Consider the following 15,845-nt stretch of genomic DNA (forward strand, 5'->3'; position numbering starts at 1 on the left):
TTACTTTTACACCTCACTTTATCCCAGTGCAGAAAGAAATATTCAAGTAGATACTTATGCTATTTTAGTTTGTACTTCCAATGGCTTTTTGGCAACTTCTCTACTTAGACTCCTCCACCCCTCTGGCCTGCAGATATGTTTATTAAATTAGCTGTCAAATTATAATTATGCACGATATTGCACTAGTAGACAGCTCCTTACCTTTTCTCCTTTCAGACCAGCTTCTCCTGGCAATCCTCGCGGACCTTCAGTCCCAACATCACCCTTCCAGGACACAAGGACATATCTAGTCAGTCATCATCAGTCCATTATTGTTCTGGCCAATCACCCCCCCCCCCACACCCCCCATCATAGGAAAACCAACATGGTTCCACCTCAGATAGTCACAGATCTTCCAAGGTGGAGGCTTCCCCATGATCATGTCTTATGAGGATAGGTCGAGCGAGCCAGGGCTTTTCTACTTGGAGTGAAGGAGGATGGGATGTGACTTGATAGAGGTGTACCAGATTATAAGAGGCATAATTAGAGTGGACAGCCAGTGACTTTTACCTGGGGCGGAAACAACTAATACAAGGTGACATAATTTTAAGGTGCTTGGAGGAACTTATAGGTGTATAGGTCTGAGGTGGGATGTTTCTTTTTGCACAGGCAATGGAATGTGCCATCAGGGGTGGTTGCAGAGGCTGATATATTAGGGACATTTAAGAGACACGTGGCTGAAAAGAAATGGAGAGCTATGTGGGAGGGAAGGGTTAGATTGACCTTAGAGAAGGTTGAAGTGTCAGCATTGTATTGCGAGCCAAAAAGCCTGCACCATGCTGTGCTGCCCCATGCTCTATGATTGTAAGGATGAGAACCCAGCTGTCGTAAAAGGGGTGTCCCACATCATCAAGCACTTAAACTGAGTAAAGCACCGTATCTACAGTTTCCACAGGGTTCCGAACTGGTTAAGGTAACCCGTTAAGATAGTGCCTGCTTCCACCAGTCACCCCACCCCTTGCTTTTCAACGATCCATTGATAAGAAAGCCTTTGAGTGGAAAAAGTAATGTCCTCACCTTTTCCCCTGCCCTTCCTCTTGGTCCAACATCTCCTTTGGGTCCAATGTCTCCTCTGCGACCCTGACATTGAGATTGACAAAGAATCAAAAACCATTGCACTCAGCCCAACCAAACACCAGCCAGTGCTACGTCATAACGCTGGACCCCGTTGTGAGTTTAGGCTCACGCGTTCTTTTCGCTGATACACACTTGCCTGCTTGTGCATCTCCTGAAGGTCTGCATCTGCCTTTGTGCTCTTGCATATCCATTAAGTCATTGCCCTTGTCCACCCAGACCTTTTTGCCCAACTACACTAATGGCATTTGCTTGCAATGTTCATACACACAGATCAGCACGTATCACATTCCTGTGCAAGTGAAGTGCAGACGTGATATTTTGCAGCTTTTGGCTGCCTTTCCACAGTACGTCTGTGAACTTAAGCAAGCAACATGTTTTATAAAGTCCATAAAACTTACCACATCTCCCTTAGGGCCTGGATTTCCTTTGGTTCCCTGTGGAATTAAATAAAGGAAAACAGCGTCAAATAATAAGACACTATGAAGCATAGATATCATACCCAATCATCACTATTCTACACCCTCTTTGGGATGGAATCTGACTAAGGATGTAATACTGAGACCTTACAAGGCATCAGTCAGACTGCATTTGGGGTATTTTATGCAGTTTTGTGCCGCTTCTCTAAGAAAGGAGGTGCTAGCATTGGAGAGGGCACAGAGGAAGTTCACAAGAATGATTCCAGCAATGAAAGCATTAACATTGAGGAGTGTTTGATGGCTCAGGGCCTGTATTCATTCGGGTTTGGAAAAATTAGGGGGATCCATTTAAACATATTTAATATTGGCATAGATAGAGTGAATTTGGAGAGGATGTTTCTAAGAATGGGAAAGTCTAGAACCAGAGGACACAGCCTCAGAATTCAAGGATATCCCTTTAGAACAGAGATGCATGTCAACAAATACACTCAAAAACTTCTATAGTAGTACCATGGAGAGCATTCTGAAAGGCTGCGTCACTGTTTGGTATGGGGGGGGGGGGGGGTACTGCACAGGACCGAAAGAAGCTGCAGAAGGTTGTAAATTTAGTCAGCTCCATCTTGGGCACTAGCTACAAAGTACCCAGGACAACTTTAGGGAGCGGTGTCTCAGAAAGGCAGTGTCCATTATTAAAGACCTCCAGACCCAGGGCATGCCCTTTTCTCACTGTTACCATCAGGTAGGCAATACAGAAGCCTGAAGGCACACACTCAGGGATTCAGGAACAGCTTCTTCCCCTCTGCCATCCAATTCCTAAATGGACTTTGAAGCTTTGGACACTACCTCACCTTTTTGGTAATCAGTATTTCTGTTTTTGCACATTTTTTAATCATCTATTCAACATACATAATTAATTTACTTATTTATTATTATGTTTTATTTTATTTTTTCTCTCTCTGCTAGATTATGTATTGCATTGAACTGCTGCTGCCAAGTCAACAAATTTCACATCACAAGCCGGTGATAATAAACCTGATTTTGTTTCTGATTCTGAGATGAGGAAGAATTTCTTTAGTCAGAGGGTGGAGAACCTGTGGAATGCATTGCCACAGACGAATGTGGAGACCAAGTCATTGGGTATAGTTAGAGCAGAGGTTGATAGGTTCTTGATTAGTTAGGGTGCCAAAGGTTACAGGGAAAAGGCAGGAGAATGGGATTCAGAGGGAAAATAAACCAGCCATGATCAAACAACAGTGCAGAATTCCACTGGCTTATAGCTGATGGAAGTGCCCTGGAAAATATTTAATAGTTGAGGAAATCCCTGATCTACCCCATGGGCACAATGAGGTACAAGAGCAGGTCTAACAAATAAAAAAAGAATTGGCTGGGCTCCTCCTTGACTTACCAATAATGCATTGTGTGGAGATCTGTTCTGGACCCACACAGGAAATGCTGGGGCCCACTGTGGTAAAACCTGTTTCTCAGATTACGTTCAATACATGAAGAGTGATCATGTGTGTTTAATCGAAAGAGAGTCTAGTTTGGAATATCTAATCCCAGAGTTGTAAATTTAGGCCTAGCACACCAAGTTAAAAGTTATCTCACATACTGTAAAAATTAAATTTTGCTTACTTAAAGTGGGAGCACATAATCCCTCACTACCACAAATATTGTAGTCAAAAATCCTGCACTTCAAGACATAGCAGGTTTTATGGATGAAGAGCAAGCCTCCTCCCAGGAGAATACCTTTCATAATCAGTCATTCCTCCTTCAGCTAAGTAAATGACAACGACTAGTACAATAGACTGATGTTAAGCATTCTCATTCCCAAGTATTACATGTCAGTACTCTAGCAAGAGATTGAAAACGTAAAGCCAAATTTATTCAGATGCTTTTCCTCGCTCCAATGAATGAACTGTGGAATTAAACGTAGTAATATTTAAAGATAACCAGTCACTGCAGAGAGATTCTGGGGAAAAGGGAATTAAGCAGCCTGATTGGGAAGGTAAGTGATTTTTGGCAGAGAGTAAAAGAGTGGAGGAAGAACAAGATCGAATATAGCAGAGAAAGAGAGGGAAATCATTGAGACGTAGGAGAGGGAGAGAGAAGAAACTGAGGTTGGGTGAGAGGGAGGAAGAGAACAAAAGCAGATCTAAACCTGAAGTGAGCAATGGTGAGGGACAGAGCAGATAACATTTGAAGAAGAATAAGAGAGGAGTCAACACCAAAGTAATGTTCTTAACAATATATGTCACCATATACAACAGTACCTTGAGATTCATTTTCTTGCAGGCATGTACAGGAAAATAAAGAAATTCTATAGAATTTATGAAAAACTGCAGAAACAAAGACTGATGAGCAACCAATGTGCAGCAGATGACAAATTGTGGTCATCATGAAAAAGACTGAGAAGCAGTTCACTGAGACAGGCACGGTCAATAACGGTAACAGCAAAAACAGTGGAAGTAAATAAAAACAATATATTGGAAGAATCCCGTGCACAGACAGAAGCTGGCCATTCCAATGGGAGAGTCGCCAACAGGAAAGCAAGAGAGACCCAGCGTTAGTTTGAGATAAAAATAAACAAGAGACATGAGATGTAAATGAAGAGTCGGGAAGGGATCACAACCATTTTACCCAAGTGTTAGTGGAGATCTCAAATGGTGATTAGGAAACAGCCTCCTCCCACCCATCTGGTCCAAGCTGAACCCACAAACTAAGGTTCAACCATTGTTTGGTGGAAGGCAGTGCGTCCCTCGGGAATCAGTGGACTAGTTTCGGTCTCGACTGCTGATAATTACCTTTGTTCCTTTTTGGCCCATGAGTCCAGGACGCCCGGGAGGCCCAGGTGGCCCCTAGTGAAAATAAACACATTTAATAAAAGGAAGGTGAAGGGGCACCGTCATAACAGAAATGTACACAACTGTGCACACCACTATTCCTCTTTCTAAAGCTGCACTCCCACTGCTGCTCCAAGTGCAGAAAGGAGCATTTGCTTCAGGATGTGACAGATGTGTGTCAATCAGGCCAGCTGTTCCATTAAAGGAGGGTGGAAAGGCTCGCACCTATGTAATAACTCTCAGTCAGCGAGCCATTCCAAAGGACCCATCATCCTTAAACTCTGATCACTGCGGTGGGTTCAGGAATGGGGCTGCCATGAGCACTGCATTGAAACCGAGATGATACGAATGGGAAATGCTACAGATTCTCAGGGCAAGCAGTGCTGGCAGAGAGGGAAACAGAGTTAATGGTTCAGGTTGATAACCTTTCATCAAACATCCAGGTGATAAGCCTTCAACAGGAACCATTAACTGTTTCTCTCTTCATAGTTACCATTTGATCTGTCAAGTATCTGAGAGGTTCCACTTCTTATCTCAGATTTCCTGTATCTGCAGTTTTTTCTGAGCTTGGGGTGATAATACTTTGTTTCAGCATTGCTGGTCGAGAGATGAACACCTTCCAGGACAGCAACGGGATTCCCTTACTCTACAGGTGCACTTTAAGGCCCGACAGAGCTCATTTTCACTGACTATCCGGAGGGCTGCACCTGTGGGGGAGGTCAGACAGTCCAGGCTGACAAACATTGACACACTAGAGCATTGTATCATTTTGTTGTCAAATTCTCCTGATTTGACTTTCACCTGGTCCACTTGGCCATCTTGACTTAAATCTTCAACTTCCTCATCTCTGCTTTAACAATAAATTGGTGCAGATCTACAAACTCCAGGAACTACCTCAACAATACTTCTTGCTGCCCATCCCCTCTGTCTCCATCACATGTAATGATGCCACCTTTCACAACCCATTTCTTTCTTCTGAATTGCCATTTCCCCATGGCCACAGTTGACAGCATCCTCAACCATGGCTCTGAATAGGATTCCCTTTGTCCTCACCATCCACAACAACAGCCTGCAATGAACAGTTCTCCAGAACCTCTGTCACTTTTGATGATATTCCAGCATTTCTTCCTTCTCTCCATCAGCATACCAAAGGGACTGCTCACTTTGAGAATCCCCAGCTGACACTGATCATTCTTCCCACAGCACTTTCCAAGACACCCAACTCTTGCTCTCTTATCTTAAATCCTTTACACCCCCAAAATACCCACTGAGTCCGTCCATGTGAATTAACAATCACTTGAACTTCTTCCAATTTGGTGTATAGGAATTCCTTCAAATGTTTATGTGATTATACTGATTGGGGTGAGAGTCTTTTACTTATAAAGCCATTATTCTCCTTATGCCACTCTCTGTGTGGGATTACACTGCTCCAGAGGCCCTAATATGCTACTTAGCCAGCCCCTGCAACTAACCAATTTTTGCTCAACAGAATGCATTGCAGGAACAAAAGCCTTCTACAACTTGAGGAACATACTGTGTCTAAGGCTCACGATGTGGTCTCCTCCTTACTGGGAAAACCAAACACAGACCAGATGAATACTCAGTCCACAAGGGATTCAGTCGCCTCTAACTATAATTCTCCATTTCATTCTGACCTTCCTTTCTTTACCTGTGCTCCTACTTTGTTCCAACAAAGTTCAGCACAAATGTAGGAGATTATGGATTTTTTCCCCGTCAAGTTGTACAACAGATAGATTCAACCTTACAATACCGACCAGCGGGAAAGGGGAAAATAAACCTCCTGTCTTTGGTCACTCTTAGTTCTTTCTGATTGGCTGACACCCAGCCAACCACAAGCTCCCATGAGAATGAAATGAGCAATAGTGTTATGGCCAGATGTAACCTGACTAGCAGAAACTTCCAAATGTCCCAATTAGCAGCCCTGAATGGGAATGTAACAGATCAGTCTGCATTATTCCTGGGCCCACAGTTCAAAGCATGCAGGGAAACATCAGGAAGTATGGGAAGGGGATGGTCAGCTTGCCAATTAATCAGTGGAGGGCTATCAGTAAAATGGTCTGTACCCTCAGCATTCAGAACAGCCCAGTTGACTTCCTCAACATTACCTTGTTACCCTTCACTCCTTTAGTTCCAGGTGGGCCACTTCTTCCTGGACGTCCAGGATCTCCCTGAAGGAGGAAGGAAACACAGTCTTATTCATTAACCCATGACCCAATGGCTGGATGAAATAACCACCCCCATGAAGCTGGTACATTATATATTGTCTGTTGAGCCCAGATAATGAGGCTCCCAGTGCATAGATTCCCATTAAATCTATGCTAGCTCCCAGGGAAACAACCCTCCAGTATCATCCCCTCTCTCAGAGCCTCACACACTGCACCTTAAGGGGTAATTTACAGTGGCCAACTAGCCTGGAATGTGGGAGAGGAAACTAGAGCACTGTGGGACCACAGGGAGAATATGTAGACTCGACACAGGCTGGGACTGAGTCTGGGTCCACTGCAACCTGGTCAATAGCGCTAACTGCTGCACCATCACGCTGCTCCTGTCTGCAGGTCCACCATGGGTCACTGAACAACCTGGACACAGAGCAGGCAAACTGCAGCTCCAGGTGCTGTTGAGGCTGGTTGAGGATATTACCAGCAAGCTCAGTTCCACCCTCACTCTTTTTCTTGGCACACACCAAAATGAAGCAGTAACATCCCTGATAGAGGATAGGTGAATACTGGGCCCGATTTGCATGATTAACGACTCCCATCCCAAGGACTTGGTGTTTGCAGAGAAGACTTGATGGGCCCAATAGCCTAATTCTGCTGCTGGGTCTTCTGGTCTATATCAGGGGTTCCCAGTCTCTTTTATGCCATGAACCAATGCTATTAAACATTGGAACCCCTGGTCCATATGGACTCCTTTAAAATGATTGATGTAGAATCATCTATTCAATTTTCAGGTATATCTGGCCACCCTTAAAACAGGACATTTGAGGAGTCAAATAAACAATATTGAGTCCCTGGTGAGGGAAGGGCAGAGTAGGTGAGAGTCTGCCTCCCTTCAGAATTACATCATCCATTCTGTAGTTGCTGAGGTACTTCTTGGGACAACTAAACAGTTAAACTAACGTAAAATCTTGCTACGAACACATACAAACCTTCGACCCTGGATCACCAGGGAATCCTCTATCACCAGCAGTTCCTGGGTAACCAGGGGGTCCCTGTGAACAATAAAACCACAACTTTATTAGTGCAAAGAGCATGGATAAATATACTTGGAACAGCAGCAACCCCTTTGGGGGTTAAGATTTCGCTTCCTTAAGAAATTGAATTTAATTTAATTCTTTCTTAAGAAATCAAAATGCAAATCATTATCATATTTTTTGGGACTGCTCTGTTATCAAAGAATATTGGAGGGGAATACACAATGCCCTACAAGACATCTTTAAATGTGAAATACCCTTAGAGAGTAAGACCATATATTTTGGATATATACCTCAAGAATGGTTGAAAAGAGATAAATATTTAATGAATATACTGTTGGTGGCTGGTAAAAAGACTCTTACTAGGAAATGGTTATCACAGGAGAGCCCAGCTTTAAATGCATGGATGGACATAACAATAGACGTTTACAAAATGGAGAAGATAACAGCATCTGTTAATCATAAGCTGGAACAATTTGATTCATACTGGGAAAAATGGTTTAACTACATAATGCCTCATAGGCCTGATTTTATTCTCACAAATCAATGAATATGTTGTAAAAAAAAAATCACTCCCTACTTGTACATAGTTCTTTCCTTTTGCTTGTTTTATCTTTCCACTCTTTTCTATAAGTGTATACCTCAGATAAATACTATGTGGAGATTTGTGATATATATGATTATACGATATATATGTACAATGTCTGAAATACATCTTATGGAAATGTTTGTTTGATTATGAACTTCAATAAAAAAAAGTTACCAAAAAATTTTTTTCGATTCCTTCTTACTCTGCAAACTGGTGGGCCTTGGCCCCCAGACAATGTTCCCTCTAACTTGTAATGACCAGTGTGCGGAATAATCTTGTGCTGTGCAGTCTTCTGTCCAGTGACAACAACATGTGCACAGTGAATAACTTCTTCAATAAAACCAGGATAAATAAGCCAGTTCTAAGCTCTGCAGACAAATCATCGCAAACTCCATGTTGTCAACACCGTCCGCATCAGAAACCAGAAAAGGAAATGTGATTCTGTACAATTGTGAAATATACTTAACATGTAGAGGGTGACAACCTTTTGTGCACAGTTTAAATTCCTTTGTGTGCTAGTAGCAAAAGCTGTTCGCGTGCACACCTTAGAGGGAACTTTGACCCTAGAGAGCTGTGCTCCATCTTAAACCAGGAGGATATTTAATATGACTCAGGCTAAGGCCAAATACAGAAAGGGATCTCCAGATGTTTGCAAGTGGGTGCTAGGGTCACAGGTTGCAGCACTGAGTGGAAGGTCTTCACAGGGTGGGGGGCAGATTGGGAGAGGAAGGGGCTAGGCCCAGGAAAGAACAAAGCCCTACAATGTTGTCCCTCAGTGGCTGGTGGAGGATGGTAATGCGGTGAAGGCAGGGCCTCATGAGCAGGGGCCACTGCCAAGACGGGCAAAGGGCAAGGCCTGGAGAAGCCTGGTGGAAGCGGGGCTTTACAAGACCTGGGAGTTATGGGAGAGATGGGGAGGGGGCAGAAGATGTGACGGGGATGGTACCACGTCTCTGCAAAGTGGAACTGCAAGGTCTGGAACTAACAGGAGCGTAGGTGAGTGTTTTTAGGAGTAGGCAGAACTGGGCAACTCCACAGAGACACAGGCTGCCAGTCCAAGATCCGGCATGATGTTAAGGTTTAGCTCTGATTTTTAATATTCACCTCAATTGCTTAGATGGAGGTGAATTGGCTGGGAGTTACACAAGGGTCCAGTTACTGAGAGCTGTCCACAAGACAAATTCTGCCAAAGTTAAAAACATCTGTTTCTATAGAAATCCACATCACTCTACATATACTTGCTGTAATTCCTTAACTTAATTGAATATCAACCCATCACTACCCATAATAAACTAATCGAATTTGTAACGCCCTGGTTAAGATTTTTACTGTTGTGCTGTAGGTATTTCATTTTAGCAGTTCAGTAAGAGTAGTCTGTCCTGCTTTGAGCACGTTTTGGTTTGAGCTAAAGAAAAGGGGCTATGTTGTTCAACTTAGGAACGTTGTGTCAGCCAATCAGGATGGTGGAATTGGGAGAAGATTCTAGAGAATGCTGGGTGGAGGGTTTTTGTGGCGGACACTGGTGTGGGTCGAGGTCTTTTTAGCAGGAGCTGGGAGAAGACAGGAGAAGATGGCTGAGGATGCCATCTCTGTTGCACAAGGTGCTTTGTGTGATGAATGGCTTCAAGGAGGAAGGACCAATACTCCTGTGGAGGAGCCTGTTTGTTCCAGATGAATTTCGAGTGACATTCGGTAGGTGGTGTGTGCTTTCATGTAGACCGTGGGTCCAGTGCGGGAGTTAAAGACAACTTCAAGATGAGCTCCAACTTATGTGCACGTTTGGTCTGGGTTAACCGTAATGGGCCCTTTTTATTTTTATCTCTTCTCTTTTAGCTTCAATAAAGTTGAAATTTGTAAATATATTTTCTTTATAATTGCATGCAGTGCACTATCTGTCATTTCTTGCCGCTAATTGCTTGAGGGCAATATTTACACAGTATCCGCACAATTCGGGGTTTGGGTAGTCGAGACATGACAACCTCCTGGTTTTGGTGGGACCAAAGCCGTACCGATCCCAGACGTGCAGCGTTTGAGAAAGGAGGACTTCTCAGTGCTGAGTCCCAGTAGGTGTTAGGGAGGGGTTAACGAGCCACATCTCTAGAGACGCCCGCTACAAAGGAGTTTCATACTATTGCCAGTCATTAATGAACATCGCAAAACATTTTATTATAAACTAGGAAGAATTGGCCCAGAGTTGGAGTTCAATAAGACAGGTTACTTGTAACCCAGGGAGTCATTGAATAGACTTTCTGACGGAGGCTGGGATGAACAAAGGTTTTTGTGTTTAAATGGGGAAGGGGGGGGGGTGATATTGCTGTTCATATGGGCCTGTAAATTAAACAAGGCAGCAGAAGATATGACAGTCTTATGGATCTGCCACCTCTCATTTCAGAAAAATAGACAACCAATATTTAGAGCTTGGTATTAGTGCACATGCTAATACAAACAATGTCCGTATACTGTGGCTTGATAATCAACGTTTATGGTCAGTGCTTCTGGAGTGTCGTTACCACAGCTGGAACAGTTTCCCATTAGTCCTCAGAATCAACTCCACTACTACCAGAAATTTTGCTTCAAATGCCTGCTCTGTTCTGCCTAAGACGTTCTGTCATCTGACTTCTAAAAACATGACCTATTACCAGTACCTACTTTATTTATTAATTTAGATACCTTGTGGACTAGACCCTTCCAGCCCTTGGAACCCCACTGCCAGCAACTCCTGACAACCTTAATTGATTGCTAACCTAATTATGGAACAATTTACAGTGACCAGTTAAACTATCAGGTATGTATGTCTTTGGATGATGGGAGGAAACCCACAAATTCCACAGGGTGGACGTAAAGAGGCTCCTTACCGAGGATGCCAGGAATGAACTCTGAACTCTGACACACGAAGCTGTAATAGCCACACGCTAACTGCTATTCTGGTTGTAATTGGGGCTGGGCAGCAACAATGTTGAACATAATTGGAGAAGATGTAGTAAATCTAATAGAAGGTAGAGCTTAGGAGGGTTAATGGTGCCTAATGGTGACTCCTTCGCCTGCATCTTTGGAAATAGCTCTATTTCCATTTTTAATATTCCTTTCAGGGTTATTTTGAAGACCCTGACCTGGAGTTACACACTGACTACAGTTCTTTGTTGGAATGGTACCCGCTCTTGGGGTTCCATGATTGGCTGTTGTTGTTTGGCATGCCAAAGGCTCGGCCTAAGAGTTTGGCTTGAATTCAGAAGCCTTGGATCTCCGGGCTTTGGAGACCGGTGGATCAAGGGTTGGTGTCATGACAGGAGACCCGTGTGTCATTGGGAGAGTTCAGATAACTGCTATGTACCCAGAGACCCGAGATCTTTGCAATCTTCTGGCACAGAGCTCATAAAAAAAAAAGCAATGTAACGGACTTTTAACATTGTAAACCAGTGAGTTGTTTGTTATGTCTCCTCGCTTGCTAGGAAAATGGGGGACTCTCCCTCTCCCTTATTAGGGAGAGAGAGAACCTCCAGTATGTCGAATGCTGAGGTGAAACGTGAAGTCTTTGGGGTAATTGCAAATCTGTGTCTTTGTATTGCTTTGACCACACTTGAATACTCAGTTTCTGGTGCCAATGCTTTTTTTTTGCCAGGGGAGGGGGGATTGTTGTTCGCTGCCACTTACGTGCAGGAGGGAGGAACTGGGGAACACTTTGGAGTTCTAACATTTAACTGTTGTTCATTCTTTGGGGCACTCCTCTGTTTTCGTGGATGGTTGTGAAGAAAAAGCATCTCAGGATGTATATTGTATACATTTCTCTGACATTAAATTGTACCTTGGAACCTTTGGCTAACCAGCTCCTGTTTAGCAAACCATTGATGTGGCCTAGAGCTAGGTGATAACTTGATTCAAGTCACATTTCTTGCACAGGTAGAATGCAGTACAGCACGGTTCATTTGTTAGTTTGGAGGCACAAATACTGAATTTACATAGCTTTAATCAATGTAGTATTGCTAAAAGAACTGATTGAAATTAACGAATGGGAAGAAGGATTTAGTGCTTTCCTGGCTTGTATGGTGAATAAACAAACGCTTCTCGAGTTCCCAGATGGGTACAGATATCAATGTTAACTGATGCTTCGATGACAAACTCTGCCATCTTCATCGGAGATGATGCCTGGGCGTGTCTAATTCGGTGGTATTTATACCCCCATCGTCCATCCCTCCTGATTGGATCAGGACTGACCAATCAGGTTTCTGCTGTCCCACCTTGTTTCCAATTAAATTCCAGTTCTTACCTAGAGTGAGACCTTTATCTTTCTTAAAATTCTTTTCTTCTAGTTTTATTTCAATGGTTTCCTTCACCAGGTTTCCCTAAAAGCCATTGGTGCGGCAAGGTAGTTTTGTGCTGTCAAAATCAATCCTATGGCTGTGGCAAATGCAACGTTCTGTTTACCGTCGATTTCTCCAGATAACCCAAACAAATATACCTCCTGTGCTCCTTGATGTGGGTTTCTGATTGGAATTTGATTGCAAACAAGGAGGGAAAGCAGAAACCTGATTGGATAAGGACTAACCAATCAGGAGGGATAAATACCATTGGATTAGACATGCCCAGGTATCATCCCTGCTGAACATGGCAGAGTTTATCATCGAAACTTCAGTTAAAATTGATACCTGTACCCAGCTAGAAGCCTGAGAAGAGTTTAATGTGGAGACAGTTCAAAAGCTAGAGGATTTAGCAAACAAAAAAAAAATGGCTGGAGGAAGTCAGCAGGTTAGGTGGCACTTACAAAGGGAAAAAAAATAGATGAAGTTTTGGGCTGAGACCCTTCATCAGGAGCTGGAAAGGAAGAAAGGCCGAACCCAGATTAAGATTGGTGGGAAGGGGAAGGGGAGAGGGAGGAGCACAAGCTGGCAGGTGATAGGTGAATCCAGGGGTGAGGAGGAAGGTTGGAACATGGGGGAGGGGCATGAAAGGGAATAATGTCAGAAGGGGCAAAGGATCAAAGAAGAAATCTAATAGAAGAGGACATAGATCACGGAATAAAGGGAAGGAGGAAGGAAATCAGAGGAAGAAGGAAGGTGTAGATGATGAGCAGGTCATGGGGGGCAATGGAAAGAAGGGGCAAAGGGAAACGGAAAACGTTGGGTGTGGGGAGGATTTGGGAACCAAAGGGGAGGGGTTACTAGAAGATAGAGAATGTTCATCAGGTTGGAGGTACCAAGCTGAAATACAAGGGGCTGCTGCTCCAACCTGTCTCAGGCCTCAGTGTGGCAATAGACAAGGCCATGGACAGACTTCTCACTGTGAGAAGGGGAAGTGGAATAGAATTTTTTGTTGTTTTGTACCTTGGTATGCAAGATGGTTACCAGGTATCAGTAAATTATGACGGAGTTGGACTTCAGAGAGACTTAAGGGTTGTCCAGAGAAATTCAGCACAGAACAGAACTTAAGCTCTTGGAAGAAACTTCTAGAAGGCACTCAGGATCACACTGGATACCTCAGAACCCAGAATATCTGTAGATGGAAACTGTGCAAAGAACTCAGCAGGTCGAGCAGCATCTGTGCTGATGTGGAAGCTCTTACATCAGGACTGTGAGAATGCCGACGGGAGATGGTAGGAGTGAAACGTGGTCTGGTAGGTGATAGGTGGAATCAGTGAGGGAGGGGGAGGGAATGGGAAGGTAGAGACAGGGCCTGCAAGATGTGGAAGGGAGGGATGACATGCCCATGGAACCAGGAGGGGGTGGACTTAGGAAGGGAGGAAAAGGGAGAAGAAACCCATGTGGAAAGAGGTAGGGTGATGGGATTGGAACTGTGAGGGATGGCAACGCATGGAGGTAACATGAGCGGTTTAGAGAGGATGAACAAAGGGAGAGAAAACCTAGATGGAACACATCTTTCCATCTGGGTAGGAAACCTGAAAAGTGTAAGGATTCAATGTTCATACCATTGGCTGTTAGTGATCCAACTGGAAAAAAGGTGCCATTCCTCTAAGACAGAGAGATCAGTGTGGGAATGGGGTGGTAAGCAATCAATAGCTTGAGATGGCTGTCACAGACCGGACTGCAGGCACTCCGCTCAGGGGTACCTGGCGCTCTGTCCAGGAAGGCCATGAGCTTCTTGCAAGAGGGAGCACGATCAAGACACAGTCGTTGGAAAAGGATGGACCAGAGGGATGGTATTGTTTGTGCACAGCAGCAATGAGGACATCATAGGACTGAGGAGTGGACGTCCCAGCACTGAGGAGAGGACGTCCCAGCACTGAGGAGTGGACGTCACAGCACTGAGGAGTGGACATCACAGCACTGAGGAGCGGACGTCCCAGCACTGAGGAGCGGACGTCCCAGCACTGAGGAGCGGACATTAAAGGGCTACAGTCAGAGCAAAAGGTGGAATTAGCAGTGAGAAGGCAGAGATGGATAATTAATGAGCAAGGCCGAAGAGGGCTTAACAAAGGGACACACAAAATGCTGGTGGAACACAGCAGGCCAGGCAACATCTATAGGAAGAAGTATAGCTGACGTTTCGGGCCGAGACCCTTCATCAGGACTCTCCTTACAGATGCTGCCCGGCCTGCTGCGTTCCACCAGCATTTTGTGTGTGTTGCTTGAATTTCCAGCATCTGCAGATTTCCTCATGTTTGCGTTGACAAAGAGGGAGTTCGCCCTCAATTACGTAGACAGTGTTAGGATCCAAATTTTCATTGGAATTCCATGCTGTGTAGGATTTCCCAGAGCTCAAAAACAATCTAAAATTAGAGAGTGGCAACATGAATGTGGCTTCACAATTATCCAAAGAATATTAAAGGGGGAAACGAGTTACCATATCACCGGGATCTCCTTTACATCCTGGAGCTCCAATGCGTCCCCGCTTGCCCTGAAATCAACAGAAAAATACAACTGTTATTCCAGTCACTATGTACTAACTAAACATCACTTTGTACTGTGCTTTCCAAATGTGTTATACAATCAATAATTGTGCTGCTAACTGCAATGCTATAACAGCCTGGGTATACTATATCCCCTGTCAGATATAAAGCAAGCAAAGTAATGATATGGGTATATTTTACACTCTGAATTCCAAACTGAATAGTGTTATACCACAAGGGTCTACAGCAAAGATTACACTTAGCCGATGAAAAAAGTACTGACACATAGAAATGGTGAATCTATTTGCAGTGCAGCTCTCTCCCACACAATAGTGGGATTGGTTGAAGAAGGAGGATGTTCCAAAGGTTGAATGCAGTGGTTTTTACCTACATACGTGTGTTTGAGCCCATTAGTCTCAAGCTTCACCCAGAATAATTTGCAGCCAAGACACGATTTTCTCTCATGCAGACCTCCCAACACCACGAGGCGGAAGAGGGGAAGTGCATTAGGTCGGATGTTCGGCACCTTTTCAAGCACTCCCTTATGCATCAGTTGGGTCTGCACGGAACATTCTCAACCTTACAAACTACGAAGATACCCCATTCTAACACAATAATCTGAAACATGGGACTGTGATATTAGAGCCAATACAGAAACTTGGTGAGAGATTAACAGTTTAACATTTTGGGGTATCAATGCTTTCTGTGTGGACAGCGGTGAGAGCAAGGGAGGAGGGAGAATGGCACTATTGACTATCTTGTCAGCACTTAAGGGAGGACAGCCCTGGGGAATTCCCAGCAAGGCCACAGAGTGTCTATAGGTTGAACA

At 44.1% G+C, this 15,845-nt stretch overlaps 1 protein-coding gene across 11 annotated transcripts in view; it reads right to left on the reverse strand.

Annotated features, from left to right (window-relative positions):
- Window positions 1–15,845, reverse strand: part of col6a2 (collagen, type VI, alpha 2) — a 67,532-nt gene that overhangs the window by 30,248 nt on the left and 21,439 nt on the right. For all 11 annotated transcript variants that reach the window (XM_073046480.1, XM_073046479.1, XM_073046486.1 and 8 more), the window contains 7 exons: window positions 14,971–15,024; window positions 7,542–7,604; window positions 6,499–6,561; window positions 4,334–4,387; window positions 1,515–1,550; window positions 1,057–1,119; window positions 202–264 (listed from right to left, as the gene is read on the reverse strand). In XM_073046480.1, the coding sequence (XP_072902581.1) occupies window positions 202–264; window positions 1,057–1,119; window positions 1,515–1,550; window positions 4,334–4,387; window positions 6,499–6,561; window positions 7,542–7,604; window positions 14,971–15,024 (396 nt within the window). The remainder of the gene's footprint in view (window positions 1–201; window positions 265–1,056; window positions 1,120–1,514; window positions 1,551–4,333; window positions 4,388–6,498; window positions 6,562–7,541; window positions 7,605–14,970; window positions 15,025–15,845) is intronic.

The sequence above is a fragment of the Hemitrygon akajei genome, chromosome 5, assembly GCF_048418815.1.
Source record: "Hemitrygon akajei chromosome 5, sHemAka1.3, whole genome shotgun sequence".
Taxonomy (NCBI): domain Eukaryota; kingdom Metazoa; phylum Chordata; class Chondrichthyes; order Myliobatiformes; family Dasyatidae; genus Hemitrygon; species Hemitrygon akajei.